The sequence below is a fragment of the Lissotriton helveticus genome, chromosome 8, assembly GCF_964261635.1.
Source record: "Lissotriton helveticus chromosome 8, aLisHel1.1, whole genome shotgun sequence".
Lineage (NCBI taxonomy): Eukaryota > Metazoa > Chordata > Amphibia > Caudata > Salamandridae > Lissotriton > Lissotriton helveticus.
The window spans coordinates 1,484,471,796-1,484,498,752 of record NC_136069.1 but is presented as its reverse complement, the minus strand read 5'-3'; the positions used below and the strand labels follow the sequence as shown (position 1 = coordinate 1,484,498,752).

Genomic DNA, 26,957 nt, shown 5'->3' with positions numbered 1-26,957 from the left:
AAGCATGTAGTGTTTCTTCAGCAATCGCTGCGTAGTGATTCTGACTGGCACCCTTCAATAATGCGCAGTCGCAGGGCATCTTCGGTGTTGAACGTGTCGAATTCGCAATATCGTGCTAACCGCCGAATGCGCGCAATGAAGTCACACATTGGTTTATCGTTTTCTTGTGACGCAAGGTTAAACGTATACAGCTCGTAGTCTAGGTTTCGTTTGTGGAGAAACTTCCGATCTAGAGCTCCTTTCACATCTTCGTATGAGGCGGCACTGGCAGCAGGCAATTCTTTGATGATCTGTGCGATATCTTTCCCTATCAGATTCCGCAGCGCTATCAATTTTTGCTTGGAGTCTTGCACGTGAGACCCCGTCATAAAGTCCTCGAAGTCCTCAGCCCAGCTTTTCCATTTGGGTCCCATGCTGTTCCCGGATGTCAGCTCTAGGGGTTCTGGTGGGTGCAGATATGACAGTCCTAGCGACATCGGAGGCGGCTGCGGGGCTTGCTGGGCGGATCCCGTGGCTGCTGGGCATGAAGTGTCAGCTTCTACTGACATCTTGAGCAAGGGTGCAGGTTCCCCAGGCCGGGCAAGGCTTTATTTGCTAGAATTCACATTTTTTTGAGTTTTTTTTATGAAACTGCCTGACTTCAAAATGTCCGCCAGGGTGAGAGCCAGTGTTATCCTATGGACGATGCCTGACTCAAAGATGGCCGCCGGGGGAGACGTGGGTCTTTTTTCCAAATGTCTGCCTCAGTCTCTCTTTCTGCCTCTTGCAAGGTTAGTCGCTGCTCTGGACTCACCCTTTCCTCTTGTCTTCAGTCTGGCACAGCTTTCATGCAGCGCGCGACCCTCCACGTGATTTTGATCGCGTTTTCCTGCTCTTTTGGCGCTGACGCCCTCAGCAGGCAGGTCTTCGGCTGCACGCTCACAGCGAGGGGGCAGAAGTGGTGGGTTGTCAATATCCCACCCTCGTCACCATTGTAATGTGCCCGGGGCCCCCCAAGGAAGACTCAAACCACGGAGCTTCAGAGGCACCTTCTTTATTCAGGCTCCGTCATATTATCACCGCCACTTTCCCCGCACTTCCGGCCCCTCCCCTTCCGCCTCCGCCTGCCCTGTCCCGACATCAGGGTCAGGCAAGGGCGACATGACAGGATGTTTCCTGCAATCCTAAACAGACACACTGCATGGCCATCGAGAGCTATTGGCAGGGGCTTTTCACAGCTGCCAAGACTCAAATGCTGGTAAGTGTCAACGGGCCAGAGATCTATGCTGAAGCCAGCCCCAGAAGTCGTGTGACTGCACCATTAAGGCACAGGGACAGGCCACTTTGCTCAGATGGAATACGAGGGGCCTGATTTACATTTCGGCAGACAGCCACTTAGAATATCTACAAAGATATTGACTGACCCATTAATATAATTGCACAACAATCATAAACTAACTAATTGCCCAAGGTAGTTTTCTATTCCGAGGACAGTAACAACCAATCCTCATATAGCCTTCGTGTCACCTTATCAATTAGTTGGTTTTATATTACTGCACCTCAAGTCTTTCCTTTCTAACCCTCTCATCTACATGTACATTTTACAGACTAACAATTAGCCAACAAGAGGAGTGACAGAAAGACAATGATTTCTTGCTTGTCGTAATTTATTTGTGTACCGGTGTTAATGCATTTACCATTTTCCCCCCCTTGGGCTTTTAAACTTCTCTTCAAGACTTCACCTACTTTTTTCTCCCCTCAGTTCTTCTCGCTCCATTTTATTCTCTTAGCCAGGCCCTTAATTCACTCTTCTTTTGCTCACCTTTTTCTGTTGTCTCACTTTATATTTTCTCCCTCTGTCTTTGGCCCCCTTACTGTCTCTGTCATTGCGTCTAAGTTGTCACATGTGTTGCACACCACCCTTGTCTTTCATTACTCGCTCTGCACCCGTCAGATTCCGTCCCTTTTAGGTGAACATCCTGTTACTGTGTGGTTCTATCTCCACCCCATAACCACGGGTTGGGTTGCTGGCCCACGCCAACCAGCAGACCAAATCGCGCAAGTTGCTCCGTGCATGAAGCAGCGTAGTTTCCCCCTGCAGGTATGACTTGTACTTGTGAACAGTGCCTGTAGTGATAACACCTGCTATACTACAGCAGTGCTGCAATAGTTGCCACCTGTTCGATAGTTGCCACCTGAGCATGACTAAAAATCAGAACATTACATGTCTGCACACGGTATATCTCCACCACATTGCCCACACTACAACAACTGACCACTATAACCTCTCCTATGCATCCTAAGGCATTACATAGTTCCGGATGAGAGAGCTGAGGATAAGGCTTAATCAATTAATAGATTAAAAGATAGTTTATTAAATTAAATTATAAGAAAGACTGAAGGGTGGGGTTCCCTCGGAAATGATGGAATGCTGGCTTTTGCGGTGGACACAATGTAATGATTAAGCATTGTATTGACAGAAGGTAATATAACATAAAATGCCAAATGCCACACATATGTTAGGGACCTGAGGCCTGCTGTTGCTTTTAACTCTTAGCAAAATTTAGAAAAAAAATGATTCAAAATATTTGGCCTACTTTACACCATGTAAAATTCTTACATATACAGATACAGTCCAGATAAATATAGAGAAACACCTGTTACTCTACTCCACTCCCAGCTGACTCTGATGACCAAGTTTCTGAGTGCAGAGACTTGTATGCCCCAGTGTGTACCAGTACTGAGTGTTGGGTGCAGATGCTCTTCAATTCAACCTCACAGTCAAGGACCTAATGCGAAGAGCAACTCGGTCACCAAATTTTCTGGACAAACTTCAACCTGACCGAACGATTGTGAGTTTTCAGAAAGCTAAGTGAGGTGCCAAGTAGGTAGCAGGAAGACAAGGAGTGAGGTCTGAGGGGGGGTACAATTGAAAATCATTCCCCGTGACCGTGCTGGGGGTCATGAAAGGCTGCAGAGCATAAAGGTCTTTCCTAGGATAGCTTTAAGGCTGGAAACTGGAATAAAACAGCAGAGCCCTTCTCAAGCATCTCTGGAACAGTTTAATGGCAAAGAGGTAAATTTGAATATTATTAATACTTTGAACAAGAAGTTCAGTGCAGATGGTAATGTGAGTCATCTACCCATTGTACTAGCCTGGAGTAGGTAGCTTGAATAAATATTTGAAAATGACTCCTCTTGACAATTTATTTTTAAAGACATTTTTGTAGTGTTTACAGCCAAGTTACAGTAATAGATAAAAAGATAACCCATACCTTCTGCCATCCCCCAACATTTGACATGTATCGTAAAGTGTTTATCGGTCAAGTCCCACAGAAATAGAAAAGGAAAACTTAATTATCACATCCCAAAACTTTCCTCACATGGTACTGTAGGAGTAACATCATCAGCAACTGTATGTGCCATTTCCTCATCCTCCTTGGAGACCTCCTGCGAGCCCCCTTTCCAACCCAGAAACTTAGTCAACAGATCATCCCCTTCTTGCAGATCTTCTTCCTCCTTATCATCATCTCAACAGTTCTGGAGGAGTACTTTCTCCGCAGACGCCCACTCGCTCACATCTGGTACCCATCCATCTAGGCCCAGTTTTCCCCATCCATGCAATGGAGACTTTTCTTTTCACTAGGAGTATTAACAAATGTAGGAATTTGAACTCCATTTATTTGTCTTTACATTCCTTAATATCTCCTAACAGGCAAACAACAGGACTCAAGTTGATTACAGTCCCAAGAGCTGTGTTTATTCGTCACAACAATCTCCTAAAACGAATTAGCCAAGAAGCATCTTCAAGCAAGGTGCAGGAATGACACCACCAGTGCCTGGCACCTGTGGAAACTGCGTGTCCAACTAGGGTCTATCCTATGGAGCAGCACCAATGTACGGTGCAAAAAATGTAAGCGGACCTGTTTGAATGTTGCATTGCAAGATACAGTCCGGACCATAGAACAGGACCTGCTCCACTGGGTATACTTCAGAGCTGCCTCCAAGCCCTCCTGCAAAGTGGCCGTGGCCAGAAATGGATTTCAGGGCCTGTCAGTGATCAAGGCCCTATACAAGTGCAACACCAGATGATGGCACCTCCCAATTCCAACAACCCCATGAACAATAATTACGTAGGCTGAGCAGCTGGGAACGCAGGCCATATTTCACTAGTTATTGCCGCTATACTGTCATAAATAAAACATTTCAACACCCTATCCCAAAGGTCTCCTGAGCTACTTCAAAGGTAAGAAAGTTTTCACCGGGTCCAGGTCACCTAAGGTCTTGCATCCTTCCCTCTGTCAGGCAGTGACATCAGCTGAGTCTGCAAGTGTGCGAAAGTCTGTAAAGCCCTAGAACTGAAACTCCTGAGCAAAGGGAGCCCTCTCACATGCTTTCCATACTCCTGCCATCTAGTGTTGGGTCCGGATGTTTGCAAGTTGTTTTTGTTCAAAGAAGTCTGCACTCACGAGGTAAGGTGACGCCTTCTTTTGATGATAGTGCGCATGGGCATCAACTCCATTGTTAGATTGTTTTTTCTGTCATCGGTTTCGAATGTGAATTGCTGCGCTCTGCTTCGGAATCGTGTCTCGGGTTCCCCTCAGTGCGCAGCACACACTACCCTTGACGGTATTGTTTTCGAAAGCATTTCCTTTTCGCCGCAGTTTAACCCGATCATCAAGAAATCTCTATTTCGATCAGAAGATTTGCGGGCGGCCTTCCGGCCTATCCGCGTCGGTCCGGCTCTTCGTCGACAGAACGGACTCCATTAAAATTCTGCCCCCTGTGCCACGCAAAGTATCCACGTACAGACTTGCATCAGGTGTGTAACTTGTGCTTGTCTCCAGAGCACAAAGAACAAGACTGCGATGCATGCCAATCCTTCAGATCAAAGAAAACTCTCCGTGATCGTCGTGCTTAACTTTGAGAGATGCAGCGGCAGCAGTTAGACGACACACCGGATCTCTTCGGCAAAGACTCCAAGCAAGAGGAGGTCTCAGCGGCTGAAGAAGGACAGGCCTCAAATGCGTCTCACTCCAAATCAGAGTTGCAGATCGTCCTTGATGATCACAATGTGCTGCAGGGACAAGGGGACATGAGTACAAAAGACCCCTTCCCCCCCACCAAACGTCCGCAAAAAATCTAAGGCTATTGCACCACCTCTGTCTCCAGGCCAAGTTTGGCACTGAAAATTGGTTTCTGATGCTCCACCTTCCGGTTCGGCGACAAAACACTCGGCCAAGCCTTCCGGCTCGGGACCGAGTTGGCCAAAACCCACTTCCAAGCCTAAACCTTCGGGCTCTAAGCACAAAATGGGTTCGCAGCTGAAACCGTTGACACCGAAAATGAAGAAACATTCCTCTGAGCCAATATCTTTAGCGCTGAAAGGACATTCCAGCTGTGCTCTGAAAGGTTCGGTGCCGACAACTTAAGAGCTGCCCATAACGCAGGCGTATCCAGACATAGATTTTGTACCACCTAATTCAGATCTGAAACAGAAAAAACTCTATTTTAATCCTGACACAGGGCATATTCATGTTAAACTGCCATCTAAGCATAAGCTTCCTGACGAGGACAGCCCTTGTAAAATTCCATTGAAGAAGAAAAATGTGGGTGCTAGTCCTTTCCATACACTACCATCTACTCCTCCTACCTCTCTACCACAGTTTGATCCTTACACATCACACCTCATCAGTCTCCTCTTCCTCACCTTCATGCAGGTGATACTGATGATGATGACGCACAGTTATCCATAGATCCTTACAGGGATTATACAGTTGATCCTGCACAGGATACATATCCATATCTTTACCCTGCTAGGCCATCTCCACCTGATGACAATTTGTAATATCAAGAGCTCATTGCTAGAGCAACACAATACAATCGGGTGGAGCTCCATAAAGAATCCTTAGAGGAGGATTTTCAGATTCTAGGAACACATAAGTCCAGTCAGATACTACCTATGCTACAGGGTATGTTGAGGCACACAGATGACATTTTTAAAGATCCTGAATGTGCAAGAATACTCAATCCTAGAGTAGATAAAAATACAAACCTTCCCCAACAGATCCTATTTTCATTAAAGGTCAGTTACCACTTGACTCTTTAGTAGTATCTAATGTGAGAAAGCGAGCTAATTCGCAAGCGTCTGGGGATGCTCCTCCCCAGATAAAAAGTCAAAGCTTATTGGTGCTTCTAGCAAATGTATACCTGCGCAAGCAGCTAATCATTGGCGTATCGCTAATACCTAACGCCTCTTAGCAAGATATGATAGGGCCCACTGGGACGAAATGGAGTAGTTACTACAGTTTACCCAGATGAACATAAGGCCAAAGTCCAGGAGTAAGTTCAAGAAGGTAAACTAATTTCCAACGCTTCAATTAGATGCGATCTAGATGCAGCTGACACTGCAGTTAGAGAAGTGAATACTAGCATCCTACTCCGAAGACATGCCTGGTTACGGATTTCAGGGTTCAAACCTGAAGTCCAACAATCCATTCTCAACATACCTTTTGACAAGAAACATCTTTTTGGCCCTGAAGTTGAACAAGCGCTCGAAAAAATGAAAAAAACACTGATGTTGCAAAATCGATGGGCGTGCTTAAATCTCCTGCAAATATAGGTCCTTTTGGTGTTCCTTTTACAGGGGAGGGTTCAAGTCCACAAGGACAGACCAAAAGTCTTCCTCCTACCAGGGGAATTCCCAATCATGTTTTACAAGAAGATTCTTCAGAGGAGGTTATAGGGGAAATATTCCCAGGGGCAGAGGTAAAAACACCACACCCCGCAATTCCCCATCCAAAATAAACAGTGACTTCTCTACAATTCCCTCTGACTATTCCACACCTGTAGGAGGAAGACTTAAATGCTTTCTTCCCATTTGGGAATGGGTAACAACCGACAAATAGGTGATAGAAATTATCCAACATGGTTATTGCCTGGAGTTTACTAACAATCCTCCAAACATTCCACCTCGGTATCACAAATTGTCACCAGATCACCAGCACTTGCTTCAACAAGAAGTGCAATCTCTATTACTCAAAGGGGCTATGGAACCAGTCCCATTTCAGTACCAATGGTTAGGGGTTTATTCCCTTTACTTTCTAACTCTCAAAAAGGACGGCTTGCTAAAACCTAATCTAGATCTCAGAGAGTTAAACAAATATTAACTGTCATAGCTTTCACATGGTGACTCTTCAGCAAGTACTTCCTCTTTTACAGCAGGATGACTTTATGTCTACTCTAGATCAAAAAGATGCCTACTTTCACATTCCAATTCACCCGGCTCATCGCAAATACCTCAGATATGTGAAAGCAGGCAAACATGACTTACATATACATATGTTTACACCTAGCAGCAGCAGCTGCAAACTTGCAAAAAAGACAACACTTCTCTCTATCCAGAGTACCAGTAATTAAAGCCTTCTTGGAAGGATTAAAAAGGGTGATACCACCAAGAGTTCCCCCTGCTCCAGAGTGGAACTTAAATATAGTCCTTACAAGGCTAATGGGTCCACCTTTTGAACCAATGCATAAATATCAATTAGAATTCCTCTCATGGAAGGTTGCTTTCTCTATAGCAATAACCTCACTAAGGAGAGTTGGTGAACTTCAGACAACTATACAAGAGTCTTTCTTTCAGCGTCACAAAGATAGGGTGGTTCTTCGAACCAATCCTCAATTTCTCCCTAAAGTAGTTTCTGTCATTCATGTCAATTATTCAGTTAAGTTACCTGTGTTCTTTCCTCAAACTGATTCTGTAGCAGAACGAATTCTACACACACTTGATGTTAGAAGAGCTATACTATATAGCGTACAAAGAACCAAACAACTTCGAAAAACAAAGCATCTATTTGTTGCTTTTTCTCCACCACACAAAGGCAATCCCATATCTAAGTAAGGTATTGCAAGATGGATTGGTAAATGTATCCGAACATGTTATGCCAAAGCAAAAAGAACTTTGATAATACCCCCTAGTGCTCATTCCACTCGCTAGGTAGGGGTTACTATGGCCTTCTTAGGGAATATTCCTCTAGCCGACATCTGTAAGGCAGTGACATGGTCTCCCCTTCCCCCCACCTGATGCATCACATGATTTAATCGCCTAAGATTCATTGTGCTACTAAGCCCTGGAATAAAACCACACTGATCGTTGTGTATCAGTTGCGTGATCACCTGCCGCAGTCTAAGGGCAAGTACCTTAAACAGTACCTTCATGTCTGTATCAATCATTATAAGCGGACTGTAGGCAGTCGAATAAGAGGCATGTGTCCCGGGCTTCAATACTATGGATATACACCCCTCCCACATAGTTGGAAACAGGATACCGTGCTCGCGAGCCTCGAGATGCACCTCTAGCAATCTCTGCTTAAAGTCCAGGGCATTCTAGAACTCAGCCGAGAATCCATCTCTTCCCGGTGTCTAACCGCCTGATCACCTCAACTGTGAGTTCTGTGTCTAATTCCTGTACCGCCACCTGCTCCATCAGCGGAATCAGTAAACTGGTTAGAAAGTCAGTAATGCACCTGGGTCAGGTCAACCTGGGCAGGTCCCAAAAGCTCCCTGAAGATTGCCGCAATGTTACCCTGGGTATATGCTTTCCACCCCTGTATGGTCCTAGGATGCAATATAGGGGATTGTGGCGTCTCCCTACGGAGCACTCAGGCCAAAAGTTGCCCAGCATTGTCTCCCTCCCTATATAACAACAGTCTGTAAGATTTCAGAGCATAACTCTCAAGTCAATCTCTCCCTTAGGCAACCTGATGCAAAATCTCTACCTCATCCACTAGACCACAGCTTTCCAAACTTTTTATGTTGGGGACACACTTTTTGGAGGTGCATCATTTTGGGACACAGTAAGGCAGTGTAGCGAGCGAACGTAGCGTAGCGAGCCCAAACTACCTAAGGGTGATGCTGGGGGGGTTCTCACTCACTCTGTCTGTCTCCCTCTCTCTCTCCCTCTCTCTTTCTGTAACTGTCTCCCTCCCCCTCTCTCTCCCTCTGTCATTCTCTGTCTGTCTTTCTCTGTCTGTCTCACTTCCTCTGTCTCCCTCCCTCTGTCTGTCTCACTTCCTCTCCCTCCCTCCCTCCCTCCGTCTGTTGCCCTCTGTCTCCCTCCCTCTGTCTGTTGCCCTCTGTCTCCCTCCTTCTGTCTCCCTCCTTCTGTCTCCCTTCCTCTGTCTCCCACTCTGTCTGTCTCCCTCCCTCTCTCCCTCTGTCTCCCTCCCTCTGTCTCCCTCCCTCTCTCTCCCTCCCTCTCTCTCTGTCTGTCTGTCTCCCTCTGTCTGTCTGTCTCTATCTGTCTGTCTCTGTCTGTCTGTCTGTCTCTGTCTGTCTGTGTCTGTCTGCTGTCTGTCTCTGTCTCCCTCTGTCTGTCTCTCTCCCTCTGTCTGTCTCTCTCCCTCTGTCTGTCTCTCTCCCTCTGTCTGTTTGTCTGTCTCTGTCTGTCTGTCTCTCTCCCTCTGTCTGTCTCTCTCCCTGTGTCTGTCTGTCTCCCTGTGTCTGTCTGTCTCTGTCTGTCTGTCTCTGTCTGTCTGTCTGTCTCCCTCTGTCTGCATCTCTGTCTGTCCCCGTCTCAGTCTGCATCTCTGTCTGTCTGTGTCTCCCTCCCTCCCTCCGTCTCCCTCCCTCTCTATCTTCTCTCTATCTCCCTCCCTCTCTATCTCCCTCCCTCCCTCTCTATCTCCCCCTCTCTCTATCTACCCCCTCTCTCTATCTCCCTCCCTCTCTATCTCCCCCATATCTCTCTCCCTCTCCATCTCCCTCCCTCTCCATCTCCCTCCCTCTCTATCTCCCTCCCTCTCTCTATCTCCCCCCTCTCTCTATCTCCCCCATATCTCCCTCCCTCTCTATCCCCCTCCCTCTCCATCTCCCTCCCTCTATCGATCTCCCTCTCTTTCTCCATCTCCCTCTCTCCTTCCATTTCTCTCTCTCTCTTTCTCTCCCTCTCTCTATCTCCCTATCTCCCTCTCTCCCTATCTCCCTCTCTCTCCATCTCCCTCTCCCTCTCTCTATCTCTCTCCATCTCCCTCTATCTTTCCATCTCCCTCTCTCTTTCCATCTCCCTCTCTCTTTCCATCTCCCTCTCTCTTTCCATCTCTCTCCCTCTCTCTCTCTATCTCCCTCTTTCTCTCTCTATCTCCCTCTCTATCTATATCCCTCTCTCTATCGATCTCCCTCCCTCTATCACCCTCTCTCTCTCCCTCTATCTCCCTCTCTCTCTCCCTCTCCATCTCCCTCTCTCTCTCCATCTCCATCTATCTCTCCATCTCCCTCTCTATCTCCCTCTCTCTCCCTATCTCTCGCTCTCTCCCTCTTCTCTCCATCTCCCTCTCTCTCGCCATCTCCCTCTCTCTCTCCATCTCCGTCTCTCTCTCCATTTCCCTCTCTCTCTCCATCTCCCTCTCTCTTTCCATCTCTCTCTCTCTTTCTCTCCCTCTCTCTTTCTCTCCCTCTCTCTATCTCCCTATCTCCCTCTCTCCCTATCTCCCTCTCTCCCTATCTCTCCATCTCCCTCTCCCTGTCCATCTCTCTATCTCTCTCCATCTCCCTCTCCCTTTCCATCTCCCTCTCTCTTTCCATCTCCCTCTCTCTTTCCATCTCCCTCTCTTTCCATCTCCCTCTCTCTTTCCATCTCTCTCCCTCTCTCTCCCTCTATCTCCCTCTTTCTCTCTCTCTATCTCCCTCTCTCTCTATCTTCCTCTCTCTCTATCTCCCTCTCTCTCCATCTCCCTCTCTCTCTCCATCTTCCTCTCTCTTTCCATCTCCCTCTCTCTTTCTCTCTCTCTCTCTCTCTCTCTCTCTCTCTCTCTCTCTCTCTCTCTCTCTCTATCTCTCTCTTTCTCTCTCTCTCTATCTCCCTCTCTATCTATCTCCCTCTCTCTATCGATCTCCCTCCCTCTATTTCCCTCTCTCCCTCTCCATCTCCCTCTCTCTCTCCATCTCCATCTATCTCTCCATCTCCCTCTCTATCTCCCTCTCTCTCTCTCTATCTCTCGCTCTCTCCCTCTCTCTCTCCATCTCCCTCTCTCTCTCCATCTCCCTCTCTCTCTCCATCTCCCTCTCTCCCTCCATTTCCCTCTTTCTCTATATCTCCCTCTCTCTTTCCATCTCCCTGTCTCTATCGATTTCCCTCTCTATCTCCCTCTCTCTCTATCTCCCTCCCTCTCTATCTCCCTCCCTCTGTCTGTCTCCCTCCCTCTATCTCCCTCTCTCTGTCGCCCTCTCTGTCACCCTCTGTATCCTTCTCTCTGTATCCTTCCCTCTGTTTCAATCCCTCTGTATCCATCCCCCTGTCTCCCTCCCTGTCTCTGTCTCCCTCTCTCTATTTTCCCTCTCTCTCCCTGTCTTCCTCCCTCTATCTCACTGTCTCCCTCCCTCTGCCTGTCACCCTCTGGCACCTCACCCCAGCCTCCCGGGCATGCAGGTCTTTAAAGGACCATTTACTTGTTAATGGGGCTTTGTTGTGAATCTCCCGCCCCCCTAGAGCAGAGTGTCTCAGAGTCGCTGCTGTGGCTGACTCCGAGACACTCTTTCAAAGGAATGCCTCCAAATTAGCAGTTATGTGCTAAGTGCCTCATCCTGCGACACACTCACCACTTGCAGGCAACACACTACTGTGTCGGGACACAGAGTTTGGAAAGCTCTGCCCTAGACCATCCAAGTTGTCCAGAGAGAGCCACTGTAGCTCCGCTAATGCTTCCTGCAGAAGCTCCTCCTGTAAAACCCGAGCCCCCTGCTGGATAATCCTACAGATCGTCCCTGCAATACCGCTTTCATCACCTTCCATTCCAACGCCCAACTTTGAGAGGAGGCCCAATTCAATTAAAAGAAATCAGTCAGTGTGCCCGCTAGTGTATCCCTGCCTACAGTGTCTTGCAATATTTCAGGTGGGAACTTCCACATGCTTGGTGACCTAATGCCACCACCCCATTCCAACAGACTTGTTACCGGAGCATGATCCGAAAGATAACGGGACAGGTGAGTTCCCTCCAGCACTTTGGGGGCCAGGCGAGTAGACAATAAGACATGATCAAGTCTGTTAAAAGCACCATGCATTGTTGAAAAGTAGGTATCCTCTCGCTTTGTCCGGTGTGACTCCCTCCATGCACCGCACAGCCCCAACCCTTCCATAACCACCTGTAGCTTGGACGTCATCATGGGCTTAGTGGTTTTCCGTGGTGGGTGGTGGTCAAGCACACCATCTAAAATGCAGTTGAAGTTACCCACCATGTCAATCTTGTGACAACCACCAGGGACAACACATTCCTCAACGTGAAGTACGAAGAAGAATCATCCACATTGGGGCAGTAAGTGTTAACAAAGGTCACGTCCACACCATTCAACCTGCCCTGCAATAATATATACCGTCCCTCGATATCCGCCTCCGTATAAATCAATACAAATGGTACCCCAGGGGCAATCCAGATCAGCACCCCCATGAGAAAGATGAGTAGTTAGTTTAATAGACCTGCCATCTCCATTTCCTTGCAATTTTCAAAGCCTCCGTGTCTGTGAGGTGGGTTTTTCCTGATTCAGGCTGTGCTAACAACATGTCACTATGTCACTTAAGGAGGGTCAAGACTCTATATTGTTTCTTATAGGACCCAGAGCCCAGCACATTTCAAGAAATAATGGTATACTTGATCGGGGCAGCAATCTACATCAAGCACGTTTTGCTCTGACCATGCACCCCCATGTCAAGATGGCAACTGACTCCAAACACCCATACAACTAAGAAGCCAGAAAAGTTCCCACCCTCCCATCCCTGTCAAGTAGCATTAAACAAGAACCATGTACATGCCCAAAGAAATCGATGTGAAGTAAGAGCACCCTCACTCCCCTATCTTACACTTACTCCAATACTCTTCAACCCACACTCAATAAGGACAGCACCTCCCCCCCACTGCACAGATCAGAGGATAGCATGGGTTTACCTTCAGAGCCCTCGGTTGTGACTCTACTCATACGCACACATGTGGCAAGGAAGATTCCCGCGCCCCGCAATCAAACCCCACCCATTCTCCACTCCCGAGTCCCAACCCCCTCTAGGACAACACTCTCATAATAGAGAAGTATAAGACCCAATAGTACTCAGTCAGTCCTCCATTCCCAAATATACCGCAATCTGTTGAATCAGTAACACCAAAGTGTTAATCCACTTTGCATTCCACACTGCAGTCACCACCCAGCATGCTCCAAAACGTCACTGGATACACTCCAATGGAAGTTTACTCTTAAAGCCAGCCCCACAATGAGGGCCTAACTCGCAACTTGGCAGGATAAAGTAGCATGTACTACAGTACCATAGTTTGGAGACGTTTCTTGACTTCCAGTAAGGTTTTACGGCCCTCCTGCCCTTTCTGGGTGTAGTCAAGATAAATTGCCATGTTCCTACCCTCAAATTGTGGTGTCAGTGGCTCACTAGCTGCTGGCAGGATAACATCTCTGACGCGATAATTCGGCAAGCAGGCAATTGGCGCCCTCAGGAGGAGCCAGGGCTCAGTGAGCACGCTTGTTGATCAAAGTGCCTGAGAGTCCCGTTGGGTGCAGTTCTGCCTTCACCCACTGTTCTAGGACCCACTTCTCAGACTGGCTCTGCATGCTCAGGGAAACCAGGGCGCTGAGTGTTGTTCCTTCTCAATGTCTCCTCCGCGTCCTGTACATGATCTTCAAGAGTACCAGCGACCGCGATCAGTCATGCTGCCTGCTGTTTGAGTTGGTGCGCTTCCATCTGGAGGAAAGTGATGTTCGTTTCCTCAGTGTCTACTTTATCTGCAAGCTTATGCCAGTCTGCAATGAGAAGATTCACCTTGATTGAGACGCCTGCAATTTGACCCGCTAGTGTTACCCTGGACCTCTGTATGGCCTCCACGAGGCCAGCACACAATGGTTCCTCCTGATGTTCTGGAGAGCGCTCCATTGTGCCCCTTCGATCACACCAAGTTCTGTAGCGCTACCACGCCTACTACTTCCTCTAAACGGCCAGGTGTCCAGGGGGTCCATTCACCAATAACCATCTCCTGTCGTGGCCTCCAATAGACATGACTCACTAGGCTGAATCACCTATACTTCTGGTGTCACCCCCAGCACATCAGGGAGAGTCTGGCAAGCCAGCCAGTTGCACGTAGACAAAGAGTCCACTTGGGGGTAAGTGTCAGCACCTCAGGCCCGCTGGCCTCACCGGTGTCCTCCAGCCGCAGTGTCAGAAGGCCATACAGGGTCACCACAGGCAGTCCAGTGGCCAAGATGGAAGCCACACGGCTCAGATCCATGCCTCAAGGCTAGGCCATGAGGGCCGCCCCTTCCAGGAGCGATCAATGCCCACCAGGCCAAAGGATTTCAATGTAAAGTCGCTGCCCCCCCTCCCCCCGTAACACAAGGGGCCGCGACAGCACCAGCCAATACCTGCTCTACGAAATTCTCCAGTCTAGAGGCAGTCAGCAGTGTTCAAGATAGGGCAAGGGACGTATTCCTCAAACACTGGGTAGTACTGTGTAGTACTGCTGAGGCAGGCCTTTCACACGCTGAGGCAGCGCCGGGGAAGCAGCTCTTACTCAGTCCCCCGCAGGCACCACCAACTGCTGGGGCCTCCAAGGCTCATAGATGGCTGTCCCAAAGGGCCTCCAGGCCAGCTCACCTCGCGTAGCTGCCCTACTCTGGCTCAAGTTGCAGTACCGGCTGCTACCAGAAGTGGGGGGTGAGGCGCGGGGGGATGAAAAAAAGAGCACTTACTTGGGAACTGCCGGCCTCCGCTTCTCCTCCGTCCTCTTCATCTTCCTTCTTCGTGTCTCCAGTCCAAGCAGCAGGAAGCACCGGAGCTCCCAGGCTTCCCTAAGCCAATCACAATGCTGTAATTCAGTGCTGTGATGGTGTGAGTGCAGTGGTTCGGCGCTCAGACTCTGACTGGGAGGATCTGCATGTTCCCCACCAGGCTCTGCCTTACAGCCTGGTTGGGAACATGCAAAGTGCGCATGACTGTTCGGCCGGCCAAACAGTCAAGCACACTTCGAGAGTGCCACCACTCCCCCCTCCCCACCCCCCTCTGTCTGGTCAGCCCTGCCCCTGCATGAAACCGAGACCCTGACTGCAATAGGAAAAATAAAATGATAATAATAACAATATATTATTATTGTTTTAGTTTTCCTTTTGAGCTGTGGGGTGATGGTCCTCCTCCTTAGTAGAGGAGCCACCATTGTTAAGTTGCTTTCACAGGAGAGTTTGATCAGCGGGCATCTGCGAACTGCCGCACTGCACTACAAGGCCTCCTGTCAGTGCTCAAGGGCGCCTCAGACTCGCTGTGCCGAAATTGCCGGGGGAGCTAGTTGCCCCCTTCTGCCACAGTCGACAGCCTGTATGTGTACACAAGCCCTAACTCACGCTGTTGGGGCTCTCCATGGGGCCCCCTAAACATCGCAGTAGGCCAGAGCTCTGCAGGCCGCGATCCGCCTGGGTGTGCATCTGAGGCCGAAGGCTCGTTAAGGGACCCCCAAGTTGGACCGATTCACCAACATAACATAAAAATAACATAACACTTGTATTTGTAAAGCACACTTCTCACCCATGGGTCTCAAGGCGCTGAATAACAGATGTGTATTGTTACCCAACTCAATGGTACTCATTTTATCGACCTCAGATGGATGAAAGGCTGAGTGGACCCGCTGGGATTTGAACCTGTGACCATGAGATCAAACACAGGCTCCTGCAGTGGATGCATTAGTACACTAAGCCACCAGACCCGTCAACAGCGCACAGCAGTGGATTCCCATGGCCTCAGAGCAAGAAATCCTCCATTCCGTGCAGGATGCTTCAGGATTAAGCAGCAAGGCGATGGAGCTCCCTAACAGCACATTCTGTCTGCCATCTTGCTGGCCACGCCCCCCTTCTCTTGACAAATTACCAATAGATTCCACAAAAGAAATTCCTGAGATAACAGTATTGCAGAAGAATTGTTCAAAAGTGAACTTTAATGACTTATACATTATATCTCAGTAAAGGTAGTTGGTGTCGATGAGCTTAATAAGATCTGAGAACAGATGAGTAGGAATTGGATTAGTAGATTGTGCTTAAAAGCCATCAACTAGTAAAACAGGCTCTTAAGTGGGGCCGGAGAGGCCTGTGTGAGAACTACCCAAATGTAATGGTTGAAAGATTGATTATCAGTTCATTTTTTGATAGATTGCACATGGTTTATAGAAGTGAGGCAGGAACTTCTCTTTCCACTAAGGTTATAGAAGTTAAGATGCAGCCCATAAAAAACCCATTCATGATTACAGAAAGTAGTACTGAAGGACTAGTCTTTTACAAACTCTTACATGCCTTTGTAAATTTTTGGTGAATTGACCCCGAAATACCCGCATCACTATTAGTAAAAGTGCAAAGAGGGCGCACTTCTTTCTATCTCTTCTATTTGTACAGGAATATTCCCAGAAAATTCCCATTGAGATGCTTTGTAGCCAATTCACAAAGCCATGCAAGAATACTATTTTTCGTATTAAAAATATTCCTTTGTGAATACCCTGGTGCCTGTTAACAGATCATTTACAGACCATTTACCATGTAGCAAACTATACTAGTACAGCAGTTGGAAAACAAATAAATGGTTCTGAAGATGTGTGCCTTATTACCTTAAAACAATGCAGTGAGGCATGGTACCCTCTTTTTTCTAGCGGTTAGGCACTTGTGACAGTGTCTGTGCTATCACATTTTACCAGTGAAGCATTTAAAATAGTGACTTTGTCTATGTTTTTTTTGGTGATGTGTTTTCCCTACTTTGCCTCAAATTGTAAAACGCTTTGATATCCTTCGGGATCAAGTTCACGCTATATAAAACTTTATAAATAAATAAATACATAGTTCAAAAACTGATATGGTGAAGTACAGCAATTTCTTTGAATTGAAAACCATATGTGCTGCATCTACCCGACGTCTTTTGGTTCACTTTACATTTGCTAGAACAATGAAAGAACATGCATTTGTAATGTGTGCAGTGTCCTGGACATGTTCTAGTGTCTCAGCAGGCACAAGTTTACCAGCCACACACACATCCCACACCCATCCACCACAGGCATCACAAGTGACGTGGACCTGCTAATAAAAGGGCCTGAATGCACATGCTCGTGGGCAGTTCACTAAGCATACACTTTGTGTCTGTGTCTATCATTACTTAGCATGTGGGCCTAGGGCCCACACCTTCACAATGGAGACCAGGGGTTATGACCCCATGCCGTGCCGCCATGGAGATCTCCCCGAGTGTGAAGAGGTGATAATGGGTCCCTGCTGCAACCTGCCCATGAAGCGTGTGAGCCACCCAGAAGAAGGTAAAACCTGGCCTCGTCGCTACTGCAGCTACTCGCCTACTACGAGGCTGTGAGAGCTGGCGAGCACCGACGTGAAGCCCACGTGGCGCTATAGACAAGACACAGATGAAGGCTGCGTTTTGGGCAGAGTGACAACATGAGACATCAGAGAAGATGCTGCGAGTTAAGGAGAAGTGTACAGCGCCACCTATAGGCCAGCTGGTGTATTTCACTAGAACACGGCAGTCTGCAATGAAATGGCGCTTCCAAACACTCATGACAAGCAGAAGACGCCTGACATCATAAGTGCCTGTAGTCCCCTGTGCTCCCAAGCAGCAACAACAAGTAGACTGACCAAGACGGATGCCTATTTCCTTAAGAGGAGAATGGCTGTGCACCACAGCAAGAAGACCTGCTAGACCACTAGCAAGCCTCAATGAATACTGTGCGCTGCACACACAAAACTCCCTAGCGCTGTCTGCTGCCACTGCAGTCAGGAAGGCAGCGCTGCATACCCCCTAGTGGTGAATGGCCACCACCACAAATAGGGAGAGGAGAAGCACCCTCACAGAGACAAAGCAAGTTACAGAAAGATCCTGGTTGCCCACCAGGTGCCCGCAAAAGATGCTGCACATGCCTAACGCTCCCCGGAAAAACAAGGGGAGTAAAGGCCTAGCATGGCTGAGTGCAGGGAGTGAGCATCTACATCTCAACTGCAGAAGCACAGCTGCGCAGCGGGCCAGACACTATGCAGGGAGTGCCCCCAACACTGCCTTAAAACTGCGTCGTACATCGGCCTATTACAGGCATGAGGAGGGCTGCATATCCCCAAGTGGCAATCTGCCACGATTGCAACACAAAGAGAATGTGACATGATGCCACATCATGAAGAAAAGTAGAGTGACAATCCTGTCAACCTGAAGAACGGGACAACCACAGATGGGCTGGAGAGATCCACAAGGAGATAAGAAAGTGGACTCGTACCACTACAAGAGTGCACCCGCAGACACAAGACAGCTACCAAGGCGGAGCGATGACCCTGGGGACAGTTCAATGGGAGAACAACATGTAATCTGCCAGCAAGCGCAAACTGGTGCTCTCCCCCTACGCTTCCCAGTGCAGCTGTCAGTTAACGAGCATGTGCAGTTTGAGGCAGATGGCATCCCTGCTTGTGACCGCAGGTGCCAATGGAGAAGAACGGCACCAGCAAGGATACCATGCTACATGGCTGTGAAGTCCCTCCAGTCACCCTTGCTCCAAGCAAATCATTACCACCTGTCATCCAGGTCTAATGGCAACCATATTATCATTGCCATGTGCATCACCCAATCCAGTAAAGGAGCAACTCATCACCAGGGTGGAGCCTTGCACCCTTAAAGCACCAAAAGACCAAGGTACCCCATCAAAGTGAAAGATCAAGTATCCAGAGACTGACTGACAGCCTATCCAAACCTGTGACCTGTTGGCAAGCACGGTAATCATTGTGTCAAATTCAAATTCAAAAAGCTTTATTCGATTTCATGGATAAAATCATAAAAGCATACATACAATTATTCAGAAAAACATGTTCAATACAATTAAAAGTCAGAGTTGTTACAATCAGCAAAGTCTCAAAGATAATAATACCAATTGATTAAAATGTAAAATGTAATTTTTTTTTACATAGTTGTCCTGTGCCTGATTAAAGATTTTAAAAAACGGGATACAGCATAAGCCACAGTGTTATTTTCTTAGTTTTGTAATCTAGTGTAGGCTATACGACAAGAGCGATGTCCCCATGCCTTCAAAATTGGTTTAATAAAAATCCCCCTGGGGACAGTATAGTATTTACAGAAGAAAAAACAGTGAATGTTCGATTGGGCAGAGGTGTCGTCACACAGACAAATAAGAATCTCCCTCGACCAGATGTTACAGGTTGGGAAAGTTATTAAACGAAAGAAAGTTCCGAGCCAGAAACGTCTTAATAACATTCTGGAGTAACAGTTCAAGTCACCTGTTAAATACAATTGTGGCCCTCGGTTGATGGTAATCTGCTGAAAGGCCAGAACAGAAGGTTTAAGTTTTTCTAAAGCCCATCTTTTATTTTCTAGATGGTCTAGGGCCAATTGTTTTAATGATTTTCTATCGACTGCCTCCAGACTAGAAGGTCTCGAGAAATACTCTGGATGGCCCATGTCAGTCAGCATGTTTTCGACATAGGCCAGCCATTTGATATTGGAGACACCATCAAGGGTGAGACAGTCAGAAATCAGGTTGCGGTTAAGAGCTGTCTCGGGGGTGGCCCAGACCTTATGCCAGAGTAATATGGGTGCGATTTTAATTGCATCTAAAATGTATGGTAGGCCTAATTCAATATGTGTGAGGTAATTTGCTGTTGATTTAGGTACCCCTAAAAGATATCTGAGGTATTGATTTTCAATTAATTGAATCGATGTTACATTTTCTATACCCCATATACCCAATCCATATGTGGCCGTGGAAATGCATTTGGCTTTATAGATGGTGATCAATTCCCTGACGGATCTTCCCCCAAGTTTGGCCGCAAAATTATTTAAAGCTCCTACTGCCCTGGAAAAGAATAATTTTCTGGCTTTTACTGCTGAGTGCCAGTTACCCTTTCTATCAAACATTATACCTAAATAGGAAAATTGATCAGTTGTTTCTATCCTTTTGCCCTCCAGGAATATGGGGCAGGGGGCTTTGTTGGTACCATACCCACAGGCCATGGTATAAGTTTTTGCAATGTTAACTTTTAACCCCTTTTCTGTCATATAAGTGGTAAATTTTTGGATAGCTCTTTGCAGACCTAACCTGGTTCACGACAAAATAGCCACATCGTCAGCATATAGGGGTAGTGGGACTGGCTTGCCCCTGATCGACGGGTAGTCAAACTGTGACTCTTTCAGATGGTCGCCGATGGAATTAATGTATAGAGTGAAGAGTAGGGGTGCTAAGATGCACCCCTGTCTCACTCCCCTCTTAATTGAGAAGTTTGACGAGCACTCACCCCGTTGTCTGAAGCGCACCCGTGCCCCAGCACCCCTATATAACTCTTTGATAAAATTCAGAATTGGTTGGTCAATACCAAGTTCAGAAAGTGTGGACCATAATTTAAGATGGTCCACACAATCGAAGGCTGAGCTCAGGTCAACAAAGGTGATGAAAAGATTCCCTTTCTTGGCCTGAGTATACTTAGATATAACAAGTGAGAGGTTCAAGCCCTGCTCCACCGTGCCCTTTCCTGGTTGAAACCCATATTGAAGGCTAGAAAAAATGTTGCCTTCCTCTGCCCATGTTTGAATCCGTTTTAAAAGAATGTGACCAGCTACTTTCATTTGGGCGTCTAAAAGAGAAATAGGTCGGTAGCAGGTGGGATCCTGCCTGTCTCTTTTTTTGAAAATAGGGACCACTATAGCTTCTGTCCAGGTTGGTATGAATCCTAAGAAATTAGCACTATTCATGACAATAGTTAGCAGCGGAGCCCAAAGATGAATTTCCGCTTTAAAAACATCAATTGGGATGCCATCCGGGCCGGGTACCTTACCCGATGGACTATCCCTTAGTGCTGAGATGACCTCTTGACAAGTAAAGGAAATTCCTAATGGAAAGTTGCCCGGGGAACAGATGCCAGGCTCCTCAAAAGTAATGGGTAAAGGAGGAATATCAAGGTCTTGCAGATTAACATTGTGGTAGAGGCGTTGAAAGTGGGTAACCCATGTCTCCCCGTTAATGGCAATATCTATAACTGCCGCTTCTTTATTCTGGAGATAAGGTACATTGACCGTCTTCCAGAAAGCAGACGAATCCCTGGCTTTAGAGGCGGTGGTCAAAGCCAACCAAGCCTCTTTTTTCAGAGTTTTTTTCCTGTTTTTGGTTGCTAGATGGTACTGCTTCCTTGCTTGACGGATCTCCAGCACCGATTTTGGGGAGGCATGTAGTGCCTTTTTCAAAGCCTTAAGAACTTTTGAGCAACTATTGTCAAAACAGCCCGTAGTCTGATTTGATTCTGTACGATACTGTCTGGTGAGAAGCTGTTTTAGTTTAGCTTGTATTTTTAAAAAGGATCCCATAATTTTAGATGGCGCTTCAGTAGGAGACAAACAACTATCAATATCCTCTTTAGTTGTCAGAATTAAGCTAGTTAATAGTCTCGATGGGTCCACTTTATCCCATTTAAGAGTGTAACCATTACTACTAGCCAGAGAAATCGGGTACTGATAAGAGAGTCTCTTATTCTCCTGCATCTGTTCTAGCTCCATGTTTCTAATAGAGAAAGAGATTGGGTAGTGATCTCCATAAATGACTTCAAGTGTTTCCCATGACGTTATTGAGTGGGCATGGGATATTGACAAGAGGGTGAAGTCAATAATAGAGTTAACCCTCTGCCATGAAAGGTTGGCTGGAACTGGATGGATGGGCAGCATAACTCGTTTATGTAAAATAGGTTAAAATAGAACAACGAATTATTCAGCAGATCGCCCAGATTAGAGTGAGTGAAGTGACTCGGATTATCGTCGTAATGGTCACCGAGGCCGCAAATGCCCTTCGAGTCATTTTGACACACGTTACAATTGAAGTCACCCACCCAAAGCAGGAGGTTCTCCCCTCCTAACTGGTTCTTTAAAGAGGTGATACTTGACGTTAAATTGTTTATAACAGTTTCCTGATTATTCGTAGGGACATTATTATAGAAATTAACTAAAATCATATTAATGGCGTTACCCCATCTAAATGTTAATATCTGGTAGAATTCAGCCCACAACTGCTTTAGTACTTTAAGCCCACTGGTAACGGAGACATACGTGGATAAACCACCTTTATTTCTGCCCTGGGAGGATAATAGTGCCGGTGTATAAAATGTCTGGAACCCTGTATATGAATAGCATCTAGAGCCCATGTTTCCTGGAGGCATAAGATGTTATAGTTGGCCACTAGATCCAGCCAAGGCTGCTGACAAACCTTGTTTTCCCAACCCGCAATATTCCAAGAGAGAAACCAGAAAGGTGGATTAATAATATCAGAGATGGCAGGGATCGAGAGATCACTATCTCCCACTGATCCAACAAAGGGGGAAACTGTAGATGTATTGAGACCAAGGGGATCTCCAGGGTCCATTGATGGTTTAAAGGTTTCTGTCTGAGGTAAACTTTGTGCCACCCCTGCGGATATAAGTTCGCTGTAAACGATCTCTCTCTGTGGTCCATCTGAAAGTAGGAGGTTCTGATGGCCAGCTTGGGAAGCAGGAAGGTCAGAGGATAGATTTGTCAGCAGCCCTGGCTGAGCAGCCCGCAGCTGTCAGTCTTGATCAGCCAGTCCCATGAGTGGTTTAAAGCGATGGCTTAGGGGAAAATGCCATTGAGGGTGATAGGGTGTCTGTGGGGGTATGCTATGGTGGTAGAGAGGGGGCCTATTTGGACACGGTCGTGATACAGATAATGGTTAGTTAGAGAAATGGGGACCAAAAGTTGTAGTACAGGGATGCGGATTATATGAATCGAAAGTGTAACGAGAATCATTGGTAGGTTGCGAATTTAGCTGAGCCACTAGGGATTGGGGGTAAAAGTAGCTCAGTAAGCGTGTAGATATACCGCCCTCTCCTCTCACCAAGAACCAGTCAGCTATGTGGGTGACAGCTTTTCGATCTCTAAAATTAATAATGACAACGTCCCCCTTAATGTCTTTGGGTCGTGGCCCTACCCAGCCTCGTCTCCTAACCGAGGCTATGTCACCGTTTATATTTGGGGGGAGAGGCCGATTAGTACTTAGCCAATGAATGACTTTGTTTTTAAGATTTGAATGACCTTTTTTGCTCCCTTCTACCAACTCTGAGACCCCGTGAGAATGATGACATAATGAGCTGCCTCCGGGGGTAAATCTATGTAAGGCCTAGTATAATTTACACCCAATCCTTTTGTGGATGCCTTCCTTGGTGCAATATTATTGGTGTTGGACGTGTTAATACTTCCCTCCGAACCCATCTCCCTGATTGGTTTTTGTGTGGGCACTTTGTTGGCAGCGTCCGGTATGACCGAGGTTGGTAATAGTGGTGGTGGAGATTCCATTATATGATGGGACAATACCGGTGGCCGATCGTGCGACAAGTTTGGGGTTGGGGGCTCAAGTGGAAGCATCTTCTTTAAAGTCTCAGCATTCGAATTGGTGGTTTCCAATACTAATGCTAATTGGTCGCCCAGCCTTTTAACTCTCTCAATGAGTGGTAAGAGGAGAGATTTTACCAGGTGTTCCATGCTCTCCAGTGCCCCTTCAGTTAGAGAACCTACAGGTGATAAATATTTATGATTTCGTTTTTTGGGGGGGCTTATGGAGGGCTTGGATATCTTTGCACGCCTGCCTTTATGGGACTCCCCCGCCCTCTTTCTCTTTACTGAGACTAGAACTCCCTGAACTCTTTTCGGCGGATTGGGTCTTAGTTGGGTAGACCCTGCTTTTTTCTGGGAGTCAACGAAGGAGGTGGTTCCTGCCCGGATGAATCTGAGGAGTAATCCAGATTAATCGTAGCAGTTGATTGGCCCTTTGGAATTTGTGTTAGTGGGACGGTATCTTGGAAAAGTAGAGGAATCCCTGGATCGACTATAGTAGTGTTTACTGTGGGCAAGTTGGGTGGGGAGATGGCTGATTTGAGTGAACCAAGAGATGAATGTTTATTACCAAATGATTCTAATGACAAACGTTGTTCAGCAGCTGCAATCTCTAGATCTATTTTATTTGCAGCTTTTGTCAAAAAATGGTCGATGGTCCCTCTAAGCCTGCCTCCCGTCAGTGAATTCCTACTTGTAGTCTGGCCCTTGGACATATCTATATCGGGGTTTCTCAGCAAATTACGACTTGAATTAAAAGATTTTTTCAACAAAGAGGAAGACAGTGGGTAGAAGATCCAGATATCAACCAGAATAAATTAATACAATAAAATGAAACGGAGACCAAAAATGGGTAGTCCAAGTGGCGTTACCGTCCTGTTGCGAGAACCAATGGAGGGTGCCCGGCCCGGGCTCGTCTGGCCCCGGACGGCCACAGACGGCCCGCCCTTTGCCCAGGCTTAGCCCGCGGCGCGTCCCGCTGCGCGTAGTGAGCACGGGCCCTTTGTGCGCCTCCGGGCGATTAGGTGGGCGTGGGCAGGCTGGATACTCGCGCTGGGGTTTGTGGGCGGTGTAGTCCCCCCTGCTCGGCAGCTGCAGGTGTTCCAGTGAGCGGCAGCGGGGGGGGGACAAACAAAGTAACAGGTACACCTCTGTATGGCAGCGCGACCCCTGGAAGGCTCAGCAACAGTCTCCTTCTGCCTGTAAGTTCGTTTGATTAGCGTCTCCTGCTCCTCTGCGGGAGCACTGGCCTTTTGTGCGCCTCCGGGCGCTTAGGAGGGCGTGGGCAGGCAGGATACTCGTGCTGGGGTTTGTGGGCGGTGTAGTCCCCCCCCGCTCGGCAGCCGCAGGTGTTCCAGTGAGAGGCGGCGGGGGGGACAAACAAAGCAACAGGTATGCCTCTCTATGGCAGTGCGGCTCCTGGAAGGCTCAGCAACAGTCTCCTTCTGCCCGTAAGTTCGTTTGATTAGCATCTCCCGCTCCTCTGCGGGAGCACCGCCCTTTTGTGCGCCTCCGGGCGCTTAGGTGGGCGTGGGCAGGCGGGATACTCGCGCTGGGGTTTGTGGGCGGTGTAGTCCCCCCCCGCTCGGCAGCCGCAGGTGTTCCAGTGAGCGGCGGCGGGGGGGACAAACAAAGCAACAGGTACGCCTCTCTATGGCAGCGCGACCCCTGGAAGGCTCAGCAACAGTCTCCTTCTGCCCGTAAGTTCGTTTGATTAGTGTCTAAACATTGTGTCACCGACCATGGTCGTTGTACAAACAACTTCATCGTGATTCTGTTAGTGATCATGCAGCGGCCCCCAGGGGGCCACAAGCAGCCCTGCACAGTCCACATGGTCCCGTGGCAACCCCGCAAAAGGGCCTCAAGGGCATTCCTGCACTAATGTATCCTGGTACGAGAGATGATCTGGAAGCTGCTCCACAGACATTGGTACTGGGAGGCACTGGGGCTTCAGAGGAGAACGTCCCAAACATCGTTGACACCATCCCAGTCCTGGCAAGACTTGTCATCACAGTGCCCAGATCCCCCAAGAGAAATTTTTGAAGCAGGGCATCACAGATGCTCCTAAGGCACCATGTTTGAACTGTTTGAGACGACAACATCACCACAAGAGCAGGCAGGACCATCCAACAGTTCGGAAGTGGACATTGATCCAACGGACAGGCTGCCAAAGAATCCAGACTCCGCCTACACAGTGTTCATGCCCAGTGGTAACAGGTTAAAATATAAAATGTGCTGAGATGCCCGGGGGCTCCCAACTGTACCCGTCCACTGTTGTCCTGTGGACTGCCTCTAGAGACTGTGGCGTTTAGTTGTTTCCAGTTCATCCCACAGGTTGAACTTTGTTTTATTTTAATAAAGTTTGGAAAGAATGTAGTGTCCTGCTGGACACGTTCTAGTGTCAACAGGCACACATTTACCAACCACTCCCATGAGCGCTGGCCTTGCACACATCCCACACCCATCCACCACAGGCGTCACAAGTGATGTAGGTCTGCTAATAAAAGGGCCCGAGTGCACGTGCTTATGGCCAGTTCACTAAGCATATACTCTGTGTCTGTGTCTATCAATACTCAGCATATGGGCTTAGGACCTACAACTTTACAATGTGATGGAAGGAAGGAATAGTAATTTGTATATACGGTGTCTAACGGAGGTAATGACACAGTGAGCACGCTTTTCGAATATTGCAATAAAATCACGGAAATCATCAATCTTTTTTATTTTTTAAAACAGTAACATGGGAGGAGCCCCCCCACCAGACAAGACCTGGAAAGGAAACCTGGATGTTTCATACAACATAGGGCCTGGCTTCAGTGATGACTTTTCAACAAGGTTAGTGTAATCACAGTTTACATATATTGTCAATGCAATGTCCTGTGAGGCAGCACTGAATTGAATATACAATGTTCGTTTCGTCTTTTTGTCCCGGAGTGAAAGAAGTTGCTCTTGGTAAATATGTTTTTGATTGGTTGTTAGCACTAGGTGTGAATGGCGTGTGACAATCGGAGATTCACTGTATAAGTATGCCATGTTTACCAGCTCGCTTTGGAGTTGGCAAGCCTGCATTAAAAAAAAAAATCCCTCAAACGGAAGAGGCTTTAAAAATGTAAATTGTTACAGCAAACACATGATGGACGGAATGCTGACAATGCAAACATTCTCCCCCAGTCAAAAGATCTGGGTTAAATCCATCGTTCTTTTGCCCACTACGCCACCCCAGTTTGGACCCAGCCCAATGCAAATCAGTCTTGACCCTGTGCCCCATGGGAACAGTCCAGACCGAACTGCCAGGCCAGGTCCTCCCTGGACCGGAAACAAGCATCCTGGGACCGGTTTCAGGGTATCTCACCCTTCTTCAGCTAGGCTAGCTTGAATGCAGTGGCACAGTGAGCAAGGGACCCACGTCTGGGCATACCCAACCCACTTAGGGCGAAAAGTGTTACAGCAAACAAATGATGGACCGAGTGCTGACAATGCAAACAATGTTTGCATTGTACAGCATTCCGTCCATCAATTGTTTCTTTTGCATATTTTGCCCTAAGTGGGAAGGGTATGCCCAGACGTGGGTCCCATGCTCACT

At 47.6% G+C, this 26,957-nt stretch overlaps 1 protein-coding gene across 1 annotated transcript in view; it reads left to right on the top strand.

The window, feature by feature from the left end:
* The window catches only part of LOC144773916 (N-acetylated-alpha-linked acidic dipeptidase 2-like), a 696,330-nt gene that overhangs the window by 231,736 nt on the left and 437,637 nt on the right, over positions 1-26,957 (top strand). The window contains exon 9 of the mRNA XM_078658978.1: positions 26,111-26,209. Within this exon, the coding sequence (XP_078515104.1) occupies positions 26,111-26,209 (99 nt within the window). The remainder of the gene's footprint in view (positions 1-26,110; positions 26,210-26,957) is intronic.